Source organism: Silene latifolia, chromosome 1 (genome assembly GCF_048544455.1).
Source record: "Silene latifolia isolate original U9 population chromosome 1, ASM4854445v1, whole genome shotgun sequence".
Taxonomy (NCBI): Eukaryota; Viridiplantae; Streptophyta; class Magnoliopsida; order Caryophyllales; family Caryophyllaceae; genus Silene; species Silene latifolia.
Genome location: NC_133526.1, coordinates 30733029 through 30749735, shown reverse-complemented (window position 1 = coordinate 30749735; position 16707 = coordinate 30733029). Strand labels below are relative to the sequence as shown.

Sequence of the window (16707 nt, the reverse complement as noted above, 5' to 3'; positions counted from 1 at the left end):
AACTTCTTACTTAGATAGTAAATAGCTCTTTCTTCACTTCCGACGGTTTGGGCCAGCATAGCACCCATGGCAGTTTCAGTTACTGTGAGATATAAACCAAGAGGTTGATCTCGTTGTGGCGGCATGAGCACTGGTGGTTTAGCCAATATCTCCTTGATTCGGTCAAACGCCTTTTGACAGTCATCATCCCACATGGTGTGGTCTGTTTTCTTGAGTTTCTTGAAGATAGGCTCGCAAATCATGGTAAGTTTTGATATGAATCGACTTATATATTGTACCTTTCCCGGGGAATCCTCGACTTCTTTTTTTGTTTGAGGTTGTGGCATTTCGATCAGAGCTTTGATTTTTGAGGGATCTATTTCTATACCGCGTTGGCTAACGACATATCCCGGGGAGTTTTCCGGATGTTACCCCGAATGTGCATTTCGAGGATTGAGTCTCATGTTGTACTTTCGTAGCCTTGCGAAGAACTTGCGAAGGTTTGCAATGTGTCCCTCTCTTTCCTTGGATTTGATGATCATGTCATCGACATATACCTCCACTTCTTTGTGCATCATGTCATGTAGGAGCGTAGTTGCGGTGCGTTGGTATGTAGCTCCGGCGTTGATCAACCCGAATGGCATTACTGTATAGCAATATGTTCCCCATTGGGTGACGAATGCGGTTTTGTGCATATCTTCCATGGCCATCTTGATTTGGTTATAACCCGCATATCCATCCATGAAGGATAGTAATGCGTGGTCTGCAGTATTGTCCACCAATATGTCAATGTGTGGTAAAGGGAAGTCATCTTTTGGACTTGCTTTGTTTAAGTCCCTGAAGTCAACACAAACACGGATTCTCCCATCCTTTTTGGGCACAGGTACTATGTTAGCTACCCAGTCAGAGTACTCGGAAACTTTGATGAACCCGGCTTTGAATTGCTTATCAACTTCTTCCTTAATCTTTAGAGCCCATTCTGTTCTCATTCGTGGAAGCTTCTGTTTCACAGGTTTGAAACCCGGCTTAATCGGAATCCTATGTTCGGCGATATCCCTGTCGATCCCTGGCATGTCTTTGTAGGACCAAGCGAAAACGTCTTTGAATTCATTTAGGAGGTTTATGAAATCGGCCCTTTCGGTAGAGCTCAAGGTAGTCCCTATCCTAAGTTCTTTGGGTTCTAATTCGGTTCCTACGTTGATGGGTTCGGTATCCTCTATTACTGGTCCTCCTTCCCCTTCCTGTAATATTTCTTTGGCTACGTAGGGAGGTATTTCGGTCAAGTCTGGGTCTTGGTCGTCCTCAGTATCATCATAAACAGAATTGCACTCGAAAGAACACAAAGAGTAAGCAGAACCTGATTTATTCATATTAAGATTTGAGTAAAGTTGAAACAAAGAAGCCAACTGATCCATGGTCAGTGGTGGAAAAGGGACAGTAATTGGGGCATTCCCCGAACTACCGTGACTATTTGAGGCTAAGCTAGGAGAAACGAAGGGAGTGGGGATGACAACAGGAGTAGACTCTCTAACGACTCCTCTAGACTCGACTCGACTCGACTCCGACTCCGACTCGAACTCGTCGTCTTCTGGTTCTCCTTTGAACATCTCTCCTTCTCCATTAGTGAGCTTGAAGAGCCTTCCTTGGTTGTTGGTCCACTTGATAGACTTTCTCCATCCTTTCTGCTGCTTTGTGTCGATTTCTGTGATCAACGCGGTGGGGTTGAAGCGATCGTCCTGAAGTATCATAGTAATGATCTCATCCTGCGCGGCCCTAATGAATCGGTCCTCTCCAAACAATAGGCTAACAGCTTGTTCGTCGAAGCAAGGTGCCTGACGGGTTTTGACGGTAGGAACCGTTTCGGGAGGAATGAAGTAGCAATCGTGAAAGATCTCGATTCCGGCTAACTTCCTTTCAAGATAATGCCAAGGTTCGAGAAATCCATGAAAGAGTTCTGAACTTCCTTCTTGAACGAAGTATCCATTTAAGGTGGGGAGATATGGTCTCATTTGGACTCCCACGTGCTTGCGATTTTGGACTTGAGCGAGCATTTCGAGAACTTCTTCAGTTGTGGGTTTGTATCCTAGTCCAAGTGGTATCCTTGTTGAGTTGCCTTTCTTGTATGGTGCAAAGGTGTTCTTCCGGACTGGGTTTAGAGGCATTCCAGGGAAGTATCCCTGATTTTTGAGTATGTGGTTGACCACCAAGTTAGAGTAGGGATTATAGTATAAGGGTGCCAACTCACTTTCTATGACATTCACACTTTGGAAGCCCCCAAGTTCGTATATGGGATCTGCAAGGACTTGATTGTTTGATTGCTTCTCGATTATTGCCTTGATGGGTGACGAAGTGATTGTCACAACTTTTCCATTTAGTGGGATCTTGATCTTTTGATGAAGGGTGGATGTTACCGCTTTGGAAGCGTGAATCCAAGGCCTTCCCAGAAGTATGTTGAATGAAGCCTCGATGTCCACTATTTGGAAGTTAACTTTTCGTTCGATTGGTCCCGTGGCTATGGTTAGGCTAGCAAGTCCAACCACTTTTCGTCGTGTACCGTCATATGCACGTACACCTTGATTTGTAGGAGTCCAATCTGACTCCTTCATGCCTAGTTTGTATGCCGTTTTGAGGGGTATGACGTTGACCGCAGAGCCATCATCTACCAAAGTCATTGGCACGTTCTTCTTTAGACAAATGACGGTGATGTATAGGGCAAGGTTGTAACTAGCGCCGAAAAGTGGCAAGTCCTCATCCGAGAAAGTAATAGGATTACTTAGCTTAGGTGATTCTTGGAAGACCAAGTTGACTACATCTTCAGGAGTGGAGTTATGTGCTACATTCAATTTAGCCAAAGCTTGCAGTAAAGCTTGGCGATGCGGAAATGAGCTTGCCACTAGTTGCCAGACTGAAAGATCAGCCTTGGTTTTCTGTAATTGCTTGAGCAAATGATCAGTGGGATCATCTTCGTTGTCATTTGGTGTGATGACGTTGGTTGGACCGTTTTGAGTAGTGCTTTGATATGGGCGACCCGAACGAGTGAGGTGGTCCACATCTTGGTCTTCTCCATTTTGGACTATCTCCTTGACCAAGGAGTTTTCAATGAGGTATTCGTCTTCATCATCATCGGCCCAAACCCCATTGATTGCAGCTAGTTCCTTCATTCTCATGATATCACTTTCTAGTTGTATGATTTGATCGACTAGCTTATCGACCATGGCGACTACTTCTTGCATAGTGGTATTTTGAGAGAAGATCAATGGTACACGTTCTTTAGGCATTGCATTGGGATGGCTTAAGGCCGTTACCATGTTTTCTAATTCCCACACTTGTCTATCTACACTCCTTGCCCATGCGATGAAGTCGGAAATGGTAGGGGAGATGGTAGAGTAGAGCCTTTCTTTCTCAATTGCATGAATTTCATTTTCGGTGGGAGAAATGAGGTGTGAGCAATCTAAGGTAGATTCGTCACTTGTAATCACTAGAACTCCAAGAGGATTCTGAGTGTTGTTGGGCTTACCCCCTGGTGGAATTGGAAGTCGACCATCTTCGATCATATCTTGAAGCACGTGTTTCAACTTGTAGCATTTTTCTGTGTCGTGCCCTTTGCCCCTATGGTATTCACAGTAGGAGTTTTCATCCCAGAACTTGGACCTCTTTTCAGGTTCGGGAGTAGGTCCAATGGGTTGGAGTTTGCCTTGCTTCATTAGCCTTTTTAGAGCGTTGGAGTACGTGTCCCCAAGGTTTGTGAACTTCCTTGGTGGGCTAGTTTTCTTGGATGGCTCGAGAAGGTTAACTTCGTCGGTCTTGCTAGTAGAGCCGTATGAACGACTTGTGGACCCTTGATATCCTCGACCTACCGTTTTGGACAAGAGTCCTTTACGGATGTCATCTTCAATTCGTGTCCCTAGTACGGTTAAGTCCTTGAAAGTCTTGATGTTTTGATATCTCAAGTGACTGGCATATATGGGTTTGAGATTATCCACAAACTTCTCCACGAGAGTAGCCTCATCCGGGCGTTCAACTAGTTGAGTACTAGTCTTTCTCCACCTACTTAAGAAGTCGGTGAATCCTTCTTTGTCATTTTGGGTAAGAACCTCTAGAGTACGCATGTTGACTTGGATCTCGGCATTATCCGCATATTGTTTCGAGAATTCGATCGCGGCGTCCTCCCAAGTAGCGACCTTTTTGTGATCCAAAGTGTAGAACCATTGCTTCGGAATGGTGTCAAGAGATGAAGGAAAGATCCTTAAGAACATCTCGGGTTTGATGCCTTTGATAGACATGTAGTCCTTGAAGGCGCGGATGTGGTTCAAAGGGTTCTCATGTCCTTTAAACTTAGGGATATCCGTCATGCTAAAGTTAGTGGGTAATTTGGAATTGACGGCTTCATACTTGCGATTGTTTTCCCTATAAATGTCATCCCCCTTAAGGTACATCAATTGCTCCTCTAGGTATTGGAGTCTTTTCTCAGCTGCGGTTGTCCCTAGGACAGGGTTCTCATCTTTAGACTCGTCATCGGAAAATTGTAGTACTTCACCTTTAAGGGGAGGCAACCTTCCCTCTACATCAAAGATACGGCCTTCGATAAGTTCAAGGCGGTCATAGGTTTGTTCTTGAGTGATTTGCATTTGGGTTATCGCGGCTAGGATTCGATCATTACTTTCTTGAATTTCTTTGGAGGTTCGTTTCACCACTTGACCCAGGCATCTTGGAAACTGGATAAGAGATTGGCGACGAATCAAAACACGATCGACCATTCTATCACACTTACTAAAAGAGGAAAGTTTTGACTCGTGAAGTGGGTGTATGCCACTTGTGTTGAGTGAGTTTTGAAGAAAGACAAGGTCTTTGAAAGTGTGTGTCCTAGCCAACTGTAGTGTAGTTGTAGGAGTGGACTCGAAGTGAGGTTTGAAATGGGCTTGTGGCCCGAATTTTGACACGACAAACGGACAGAGTTTTGACCGGATTTTTTGCGCTAATTGAAGGCCCTATTTTTTCAAAATTTTGCTTTGAAAATAAGGATTTTGATTTTTTGAAAATTCGTCATGGTTTTGTTTAGGAATGGTGATCACGTAAGGTTTACACATTTATACAAGCATTATAACGGGATGCTGAGTGCATTTAAAAGGGATTTGGTTTAAAGGGTGGGTTGCCATACCGAACCATCAAACCCGAAGTCTGTGGAGAGGCTCGTGCCAAACAAGAGTAAGGCCGATTCCTAGTCCATTTCCTCAAGTAGTGAAGGCCCTTGATACAAACAAGAGTAAGTACCATGGTATGGATGACGTCAATCGCTATCCATCCTTAGGCCCAAATAAGAATTAGGACCGTTTAGACGGGACGATTGGTCGAATGGGTTGGGTTGGGCCTAGGAAGGCCGAATAAACGGTCTAGGAAGACCGAGTTATGAAAACCGACAATTGTCTTGTACAAACTTATTCCCTAACCTTGTTCAAGTTTCACCCTTGCTACACGTAAGTGTAATATCCCCAGCGGAGTCGCCAAACTGTGGACAGCGGGCCGCCCACGGGGGCGCTTGGTGAGAAACGGGGAACAAGCGTTTACATTTTGTAAGGAGTCGCCACCAATTTTATGGGAAATTGGAACCGTTCGAGTACCTCGTGTCATGTCAAGACACAAAGTAGTGACATGAACACTAAGCAATCGTTACCCTTAGCATTCTATGTCTAGAATGACTCTCGTGGATGCCAATGAACACGGGTGCTCACGGAGATCTGGGGTAAGGGGTGAGGGTACGTATTAGGAAGCTCTTTTGATCGAACACCTAATCCCGCCCGCCTCGATAGCGGCCTCTACTAATGATTAGGGAAGTTATTCATACTTGATATATCGTCGGCTATATGCATGCAATGCAACATCCATTAGATTAATCCTAGCATTTGAGAATTTAGACTAAGTCGGTTGACACGTAATTAGCATACAATTGGGTCGAAGTTGGAATTAGTGCTCATTTACATGTGAAAACATACAAATGATAAAAGGAATACAATAACGATAAATTACAATAATGAAAATTACAATAATTACAATGGATAGGCGATTTATGTCGAAAATACCGCTAAAACGGATGATTTGAGAAAAAGGAATAAAAGAACAAATTAAAAGAAATAACGAACTGGAATTAACGTGATATTACGGATAATAGTTAATTAATACGTGAACTAATTAATTACGTCAAAGAGTAAAAGGAGTTCGAGAGACGTAACTCATCTCGAACAGCAGCAGAGAGATCGCGCCCTCGGAAGAGGCGCAGCGATTCTTTGCGTCTTCTCCAAAGGTGAATTTGGTGTGAAGCGAATCGCGAATCGTTAATGTTAATTGGTAATTTACGGATTGATTACGATATTCATTCGGATGAAAGTGATTAACAGATTAATTACATGTGAATGATGGTCATAAAAGCGATAAACGTGAATGAGACGGAATTAAGATGGATTAATTACAAGATTGAACGATTAATTAGTGACATCGGTGAATGAAACAAACTAAACATGATGAATTAATGATAAATTAATGACGAACATGTGAATGAACAGATGAAAACTATATCAATGATAAATTCCAAAAACTCAATATGAACAAATTGAATCTCTAAAATCCGGGTTTGAATTTAATGACGAAAACCCGCAAATATGAATTATAAGGGATTTAAGGTCGGATTTATGATGAATTATATGAATTAAACATGTTAATGAATTATGAATTATAATACATGTGAATTATATGCTATGATGACGAAGAATTAAAGAACAAACATATGAAAACAAATAAGGAAGACGGAATTACAGAGGACGAAGGAAGAAGAAAAGAAGCAGAATCGCGGCAGCCTCACGAAGAGGCGCAGCAGAAGCTGCGCTCCTTCGAAGAGGCGCAGCGATTCTTTGCGTCTTTTCTCGACTGTCAGTCTACTGAAAATCCGTAAAAAAAGAGTTTGAAAGACGGTTTTAGAAATCGGTTTTAATGGTGTTTTCGACATAAATCTTACATGATGATACGATAAATAAAATACAATAAACAAAAGAGAATTATACACCCTCAGACTTACATGTTGACGGAACGAGATGAACTAAGAATCGACTAGTGAATGCTCGACGCGAATGCAAAGAGAGAGTGCCCTCGTAAGAGGAAAACGATTGATTAATTAAGATTGATTGAGTGTAGTTGGTCAAATTGGTCGGTCATGCAACGGAGAGGCTGGTACCCGGAAAGATCCGAGCTTACGTGGTCGGAAGTCCAAGCACGTAGGCGCCAATTAGTAAGAACAAAGTCTAGAATGCAAAGGGAGAAGAGAAGGGCGGACACTCGCGTGAGAAATATGAGGAACGAAAGCTCCTATTTATACTAATCACGTGAAGGAATAGGGTTTCGGAGACTCTTTGGAAGTGAATCTCGGAAAGATATAAAAAAGATACGTAAATCATGCAAAGAAGGGCCTGGGAAGAGGCGCAGCAGTCACTGCGTCTCTTGGAAGAGGCGCAAAGACTCTTGCGTACTGTTCCCGGAGGTTTCTCTCTCGTTGAAGAAAGATTTCGCGTTTGAGTTATGGTAGGACGGAAATAATTCGATTATCTTGTGAATATTACGGGATATTATTTGCCAAAAGATAAAATTTATGAAATATGGAATAGAAATATCCGGAACATTCCGAACATTCGACTCGGGATTTAACGGACTATCGAAAATGGAGACGGTTTTTGACCCGGACTCCGAATGTACTCTAATTACTGCCAAAACGACCGTATCAGGACGTAGATGACAACTAAGAGGTTGACATTAATATTTGAGCAAACACTTGACGATAATCTTACGAACTGTCACAAATCGTTCCGCGAATCAAACATGCGGCCCAATCATCACCGGGTGGTTTGCGGGAGGTGCAGAAACGAGGTGTCTACAGGATGGTGTCAAGAGATGAAGGAAAGATCCTTAAGAACATCTCGGGTTTGATGCCTTTGATAGACATGTAATCCTTGAAGGCACGGATGTGGTTCAAGGGGTTTTCATGCCCCTTGAATTTAGGGATATCCGTCATATTGAAGTTGGTTGGCAATTTGGAATTGACGGCCTCATACTTGCGATTGTTCTCCCTATAAATGTCATCCCCCTTAAGGTACATCAATTGCTCCTCTAAGTATTGGAGTCTTTTCTCAGCTACAGTCATCCCCATGAGAGGATTTTCATCCCTGGAATCATCATCGGAGTTACGTAGTACTTCACTTTCATGAGGAGGCAACCTTCCCTCTACCGCATAGATACGGCCCTGGATGAGCTCAAGGCGGTCATAGACTTGGTCTTGGGTAACTTGCATTTGGGCTAACGCGGCTAGGATTCGATCATTACCATCTTGAAGTTGGTTGAGGTTTGTTTCGTTGGATTCGGGCATCTTGAAAACTGGATAAGAGATCGACGACGAATCAAAACATGATCGACCATTCTAACACACTTGCTAAAAGAAGAAATATTTTGACTCGTGAAGTGGGTGTGTGCCACTTGTGTTGAGTGAGTTTTGAAGAAAGACAAGGTTTTTGAAAATTTGTGTCCTAGTCAGCTATAGTGTAGTTGCAGGAGTGGACTCGAAGTGAGGTTTTGAAATGGGCTTGTGGCCCGAATTTTGACACGACAAACGGACAGAGTTTTGACCGGATTTTGCGCTAATTGAAGGCCTATTTCAAAATTTTTGATTAAGAAAAGGGTTTTGATTTTTTTTTAAAAAAATCGTCATGGTTTTGTTTAGAAATGGTGATCATGTAAGGTACAAACATTTATACAAGCATTACTACGGGATGCTGAGTGCATTTAAATGGGTTTTGGTTTAAAGGGTGGGTTGCCATACTGAACCATCAAACCCGAAGTCTGTGGAGAGGCTCGTACCAAACAAGAGTAAGGCCGATTCCTAGTCCATTTCCTCAAGTAGTGAAGGCCCTTGATACAAACAAGAGTAAGCACCATGGTATGGATGACGTCAATCGCTATCCATCCTTAGGCCCAAATAAGAATTAGGACCGTTTAGACGGGACAATTGGTCGAATGGGTTGGGTTGGGCCTAGGAAGGCCGAATAAAACGGTCTAGGAAGACCGAGTTATGAAAACCGACAATTGTCTTGTACAAATTATTCCCTAACCTTGTTCAAGTTTCACCCTTGCTACACGTAAGTGTACTATCCCCAGCGGAGTCGCCAAACTGTGGACAGCGGGGGCCCACTGGGGCGCTTGGGTTGGAAAGAGAAACAAGCGTTTGCATTTTTGTTGGAGTCGCCACCAATTTTCATGGGAAATCGGAACCGTTCGAATACCTCGTGCCATGTCAAGACACAAAGTAGAGACATGAACACTAAGCAATCGTTACCCTTAGCATTCTATGTCTAGAATGACTCTCGTGGATGCCAATGAACACGGGTGTTCACAGATATCTGGAGTAAGGGGTGAGGGTACGTATTAGGAAGCTCTTTTGATCGAACACCTAATCCCGCCCGCCTCGATAGCGGCCTCTACTAATGATTAGGGAAGTTATTCGTACTCGATATATCGTCGGCTATATGCATGCAATGCAACATCCAAGTTTTAATCCTAACATGTGAAGAATTTAGACTAAGTCGGTTGACACGTAATTAGCACACAATTGATGTCGAAGTTGGATTTTAATGCTCAATTACATGTGAAGGAATGTAAATAAATCATATAAATGCGATAAATAAAACAATAATCATAAATTACAATAATGAAAATTACAATAATTACAATGGAATAGGCGATTTATGTCGAAAATACCTTTAAAACGGATAATTTGAGAAAAAAAAAGAATAAAAAAATAAAAGAAATAAATTAACGAACGAAACAGCGTGATAATACGATTAATAGTTAGTTATACGTATGCTAATTAAACTAAGTCAAGGCAAAAACGGAGTTCAGAGACAGAACTCAGCCAGGAACAGGCGCAACAGAGCTGCGTCCTTTAGAATAGGCGCAGCAGACGATGCGTCTGTTCCCTGGCTCAGTTCTGGCTGTGAAGCCGTAATTGCAAGCCGTTAATTTCAATTGGTAAATTTAATGATGGATTTAAATTATTTACTCGGATGAAAGTGATTAATGGGTTATTTAACATATGAATGAGTCATAAAAACAGTAAAACATGGATTAGACGGAATTAAGACGAATTAATTACAGGAGTGAACGATATTAACAAACTAAACAAATTGATTCAATTAATTAGGTTAAATATAATGGATTAATGACGAATATGCGATAAATACGACAAAAGACAGATGAAAGCTATATCAAAGACGAATTCCAGAAACTCAATATTGATGAATTGAATCTCTACAACCCGGAATTGAATTTAATGACGAAAACCCGCAAATATTGGATTACTTGGGATTTAAGTCGGATTTATGACGAATTATATGCTAATGAATGATGAACAATATACATATGAGATTATCATGCTATTATAACAAAGAATTAACGAACAAACGAAACAAAGACGAATAAAACAAGACAAATTACAGAGGACGAAGGAAGAAGAAAGGAAGCAGGAACTGCGGCAGCCTCACGAAGAGGCGCAGCAGGAACTGCGCTCCTTCGAAGAGGCGCAGCAGTTGCTGCGTCCTTTCTTGACGTTTGTCTACTGAAAATCCGTAAAAAAAAGGTTTTAACAAAGGTTTTAGAAATCGGTTTTAATGAGGTATATTCGACATGAACCTTACATTAATGATTACAATAAATAAAGAACAATAATAAAAGAAGGATTATACACCCTCAGACTTACATGTTTGACGAAACGAGAAGGACTAAGATATCGATTAGTGATGCTCGACGCGAGTGTAAAGAAAGTGCCCTCGTAAGAGGAAAACGATTAAATTAATTAAGTTGATTGATGTGGAGTTGGTCAAATTGGTCGGTCATGCAAACGAGGCTGGTACTCAGAAGGATGCGAGCTTACGTGGTCGAATGTTCAAGCACGTAGACGCCAAAAAGTATGAACAAAAGTCTAGAATGCAAAGGGAGAAGAGAAGGGCGGACACTCGCGTGAGAAATATGAGGAACGAAGGCTCCTATTTATAATAATCACGTGAAGGAATTCGGGTTTCGGAGACTCTTTGGAAGTGAATCTCGGAAAGATATAAAAAAGATACGAAAATTACGCAGAAAAGGACCTGAGAAAAGGCGCAGCAGCCACTGCGTCTCTTGGAAGAGGCGCAGCACCTACTGTGTCTATTCCCAAGAGGTTTCCTCCTGCGGAAGAAAGATTTCCGTGTTTAAGTTATGGTAGGACGGAATAATTTGGTTTTCCTTAATATATTATGTGAATATTTCGGGAAATTGTTTACCAAAGGATGAAAATTATGAAATATGGAATAGAAATATCCGGAACATTCCAGAACATTCTGACTCAGGATTTAACGGTTATCAGAAAATGAAGATGGTTTTAGGCCCGGACTCCAAATGTACTCTAATTACTGTCAAAACGACCGTATCGGCACGTAGATGACAACTAAGAGGTAGATATTAATGTTTGAGCAATCACTTGATGATAATCTTATGAATTGTCACAAATCGTTCCGCGTAGCAAACATGCGGCCCAATCATCACCGGGTGGTTTGCGGGAGGTGCAGAAACGAGGTATCTACAAAAAGTGAATTAACAAATTTAATCTAAGATAGTGATCATTTATCAAAGATTAACAAAACAAAGCAAACATGTAATAGAAACTTTTAATCGATTACTATAACATCCTAATTCAACAATTGCAAAAACTATTTGTGCATGGCTTCCCGTATTCCCTAGACAAAGTAAACTACTCTTGCATAATGTAAACTAATCTATTGACAAATGATAAAGTAAATATGATAACTAACTAATAATGGAAATGACAAAAGAATTAACAAAACAATACAAGAAATAGAATTACCTCAACAAAGGAAATGAACTTGGAAATGAAGAACAAGATAGAACAACTGGAAATGACTTGTAAATGAACTTGTAATATAAATTGAAATGCTTAAAGAAATGTTTGTAACAACTAAAGGAATGCTTAAAAAAAATTTAATCTAAACTACATTTTATTCTGTAAACTAAGACTAAAGCGTATGGAAAAAGTGTGTGAAATTGTGTGGATACAATACCCTTTATATAGGACCAAAGTGAGTAATGTAAACGGGGTATAAAAGGCTAACCCCGATCGGGGCCGTGGTATTCTAGGATCTTTATCTTAATTAGTCTTTAATTTCATGAAGAATCCTATTTTACGTGTTAATGCTTCATAATTCCTCCGTCTTTAAGCATAAAAAGGGATCCTAAGCTTAGCATTCTCCACATGAACTTGGACTTCTCTTTTGGGCTTTATTTTGTATGATCATTTTGCATATCAACCCAAACTTCGTACTTCTTATTCGGGCTTAGAATATACCAAAATACCCTTCCGAGGTCATGCTTAGTCTTTTTAGCCTCGTGAACTCATGTGCTTGCTACTTTGACGGGAAAAAAGCTACTAAAAGCTTAATTTCCTACAAAACACAATGAAAACAAACAAACACAACTAGATCACGGAATTAGCTCATTAAATCACTAACATTAGTGCAAATGAAATGTAAAATAGAGCTAAAATAGGGGGTTAAAATATATATAAAATGGACTTATCATACATATTTTTGGTAGAATGTGAAAATTCTCATTAAGCTCATCAAATCAAGTACATGGTTACAATCATAGTAGGACCAAATAACTTAAGGCCCTAAAACAAACGCTACTAGCTCAGTACAAGTCTAACATTAGGAAGTAAGCAAGCCTCTATCACTTAACCAATCACGGGTTCTTAGAGTAGCCTGAGTCTCCAAAGCATGCACTCTGAATTTAATCATACTCTGAAGTTGCAGAAGAATCTTTGCAGGACGAGGGATCATACTGTCATGTTTAGCCGTGTTCCTGCTCAGCCAAATTAGGTACACCAAGCATGCAAAACTGGCCATTAAGACCTGCTTCTGCAGTAAACTCTTAAAGCGTTTACGCAGAATGCAATCCAAGGACTGAAAAGACCAGGTCACACCCAGCCAATGTCTAACCAGACTCAAACATTGGGCACTGAAATGACAATCAAAGAAAAGATGTTGTTGGGACTCCTGAGCATTCGCACAGAGGCAACAGACACCATCAGAAATTACTCCAAACTTCAGTAATCTGACCTTAGTGAGAAGTCTATTCTGAGCAGATAGCCAATTAATGAAATTGACCTTAGGGAGACATACACGGTTCCAAACAAAGGGTATCCAACTAGCCTTTTCTCTGGTACCCATTAAACAGTCATAGGTTTTATGAGTGGAATAAGGTGACAGGAGCCAGGTCTGATAATCCAAACACATCTTCAGTTTGTCTTTCACTTTTCAAATTTGGCGCCAAACCCAGCTCGAATTGATATTAGGAGAGTAATTCCACCAGTCTTGTTGCTTGACATATAAATGGTGAATCCATTTCACCCATAGACTGTCCTTCTTATTAGCAACCCACCAAGAGTATTTACCAATGCTAGCAATATTCCAAACATGACTATTATTTATCCCCAGTGCCTCCATATATAGTTTTGGTGACAAACACCTTTCCCAGGAGACTGCAGGGACCCTATGATACCCATCTTTGCCAGACCACAAGTAATTCCTGCAAATGCTGTCAACTTTCTGGATGATGCCTTTAGGAAGGAGATAAATTCTAGCCCAATAACAATGAAGTTGAGTCAAAATAGCCTTTACTAAGGTTAACCGTCCTGCATAACTCAATTGTTTTGCACCCCAACTGTGGATCCTTAGCACCATTTTGTCCACCAGTTTATTGCACTGATGGTTAGTTAACCTCTTGTAAGAAATGTCCACACCCAAGTATCTAAAAGGGAAGTTACCTTTTTTGAAACCAGAAATGGCTAAAATTTGAGCTTCAGTATCAGAATTCAAACCATTCATATATATATCAGATTTCAACTTATTGATGGTAAGCCCAGAAGCAATTGAGAAGGTGTGTAGAGCTCGCATTAGAACCATGACTGAATTAGTGTCACCTCTGCTGAAGAGCAATAAATCATCAGCAAAAGCTAGGTGACACAGCCCAAGCCCTCTACACATAGGGTGGAAACGAAAATCATGCCTAAGAGTCACCACATTAAGAATCCTTGTGAGGTACTCAAGACAAATTGTAAATAAAAGAGGGGACAAGGGGTCCCCTTGCCTGAGCCCCCTGCCTCCTTTAAAATACCCAAAATGGGAGCCATTAAGAGCCAAGGTATAAGATGGAGTGGTCACACACTGCATGATCCAGGTGACCATCTTATCAGGGACCTTCAAAGCCACAAGCATATCCTCCACAAAACTCCATTCAATGGAGTCATATGCCTTCTTAAGGTCTATCTTCATCATAATCCTTGGAGAGCAAATCCTTCTATTGTAAAGTCTCATCAAATCCTGGAAAATAAGGACATTGTCCACTATTTCCCTCCCATGAATGAAAGCACTCTGGTTAGGGCTTATGATGTCAGGGAGAACCAGAGCAAGTCTAGCACAAATTACTTTAGAAATGCATTTGAACAAGACATTGCAGCAAGCTATTGGCCGATAGTCCATGACAGTCTCAGGGACTTCCTTCTTAGGAATAAGAGTCACCACAGTAGAATTCAACTATTTCAGTAAAGTACCAGAATCAAAAAATTCCTGCACAGCCAAAATCACATCAGGTCCAACAATGTCATAAGCATCCTTGAAGAAACCTGAGGTGTACCCATCAGGGCCCGGGGCTTTATCAATAGGGATAGATAAGAGAACATCCCTTATTTCACCCCCAGTAACCTGCTAAACTAAATTGGCAGCCTGGTCATCAGTAATGCAAGCACCTCTCCTCACAACCCCAAGGTGAACCCTGACAACAGCTTTTGAGCTACCTAGCAGATCAGTGTAATAATCAAGGAAGGCATTCTCAATGGCTTGATTGTCAGAGCAGATAGAACCATGATGATCCTTGATGGTTAAGACCTTATTTTGTGCTCTCCTAGCTTTGATGGAGCTATGAAAGTAATGAGAGTTCTCATCATTGCATTTCATCCAAAGAATTTTGGCCTTCTGGTTAAGGAACAAATTTCTAGCTTTATCTAATTCTTTGAAGGAAATAGCTGCAGCCCTTTCCTCTGCTTGAAGGCTGACATTCCTGGGATCCTGGTGAAGTTTATTTTGAAGGTCCTCAAGCACTAACTGAGCAACCTTAGTGGTGTTAAGGATATCCCCAAAACCCTCTCTGTTCAGCTTCCTGAGAGGGTGTTTGAGTAATTTGAGCTTCTTAGCCACTTGGAACATTTTGCACCCCTTAATCTGTTGATGCCAAATTGTAAGAACAGTCTCTTTGAACCTATCATCCTGACCCCACATATTGAAGTATTTAAAGCAATAGTTAGATCTAACAGAATCCTCCCAAAGAGAAATAATGCAAGGGCTATGATCAAAGAGACCCTCAGGAAGGAAAGAGGCAATCCCTGAAGGCCCATGATTCAGCCATTGATCATTAGCAAGGACCCTGTCAATTCTACTAAAAACCCTATGACTCTCCTCCTGTTTGTTGTTCCAGGTGAAGTAGGCACCTTGAGTAACCAGATCATATAACCCACAAGTATCAACACAATTTTGAAAATCACGGGTCTCAGCTAGAGTAACATCAGACCCAATCCTTTCCCCAGCATATAAAACATTGTTGAAGTCACCCATAATGAGCCAAGGACCAGTAACAGTAGCTTTGCAAGAATATAGAGATTGCCAAAGCCCTATTCTCTCACTATCCTTATTAAACCCATAGACTAAAGAAGAAGTCCATGAGAATCCAGTCATTAGATGTACCACAACCACATGAATCCCTTGCATATCCTTCATCAGCAGATTAACATGGAAGACAGTAGGGTCCCAAAGTATCCAGATCCTACCCCCCTCATGAAGATCATTATTATTTAGGAAATGCCACCTATCCCCTAAACTATCTTGAACATTATTGATATTGTTAGTCTTCACTTTAGTTTCCATTAAACCAAATAATCCTACCTTATTGATGTGCAAGAGACGTCTAACATCTCCTTGCTTATTCTTTTTATTGAGTCCACGAACGTTCCAGAAACCAATGCTAACCATTGTTATGTGTTGAAGAGATTCCCTTGCCCATGCTATTCAGAAGGTTTTTCCTGATGGAATAGCTAAGGACATCCACAAACGTAGGGCCTGAGAGGCACCCTTCTCCTCTCTTAGAGAATTTGTTAACAATTCTGGCAGGGGTCAGAGAATTAAGTACCGAGCCCTGATATGGCATGGGTGTAACCACCATATTAGGCTGCAGCACTGGAAGAGGTGCAGCAACTCTGGTACTTGTTTCAATCTGATCTCCTGCAATAGGACCAGAAGGTTGAGCAGTTTTAGCAGGAACAACAGCTCTGGGTTTCCACACCTGCTGCACCTTTTTGGGCTGCTGAGCTACTGGTTTCTTCTTACACAATCCAGTTTCATGCCCTATGCCATGACAGACAGTACAGATAACCGGTTTCCATTCATAATGAATTGCTTGTTTTTGACAGACATCATTCTCATCAATGAATTCAACAAAATCAGGTAGAGGGTCACCAATTTTTACTTCAACCAAGTATCTAGCAAACCCTAGATACTCCCTATCCTTAGTGGCCTGATCACAGTGAAGAGGTTTTCC

The 16707-nt window shown here is 41.2% G+C and overlaps 2 protein-coding genes across 2 annotated transcripts; both read right to left on the bottom strand.

The window, feature by feature from the left end:
* Positions 1-12767: 12767 nt before the first annotated feature.
* Positions 12768-13289, bottom strand: LOC141643226 (uncharacterized). The gene has a single exon (XM_074452292.1). The coding sequence runs from the start codon at positions 13287-13289 to the stop codon at positions 12768-12770; it is 522 nt and encodes a 173-aa protein (XP_074308393.1).
* Positions 13290-14825: 1536 nt separating this feature from the next.
* Positions 14826-16037, bottom strand: LOC141643215 (uncharacterized). The gene has a single exon (XM_074452267.1). The coding sequence runs from the start codon at positions 16035-16037 to the stop codon at positions 14826-14828; it is 1212 nt and encodes a 403-aa protein (XP_074308368.1).
* Between the last annotated feature and the right edge of the window lie 670 nt (positions 16038-16707).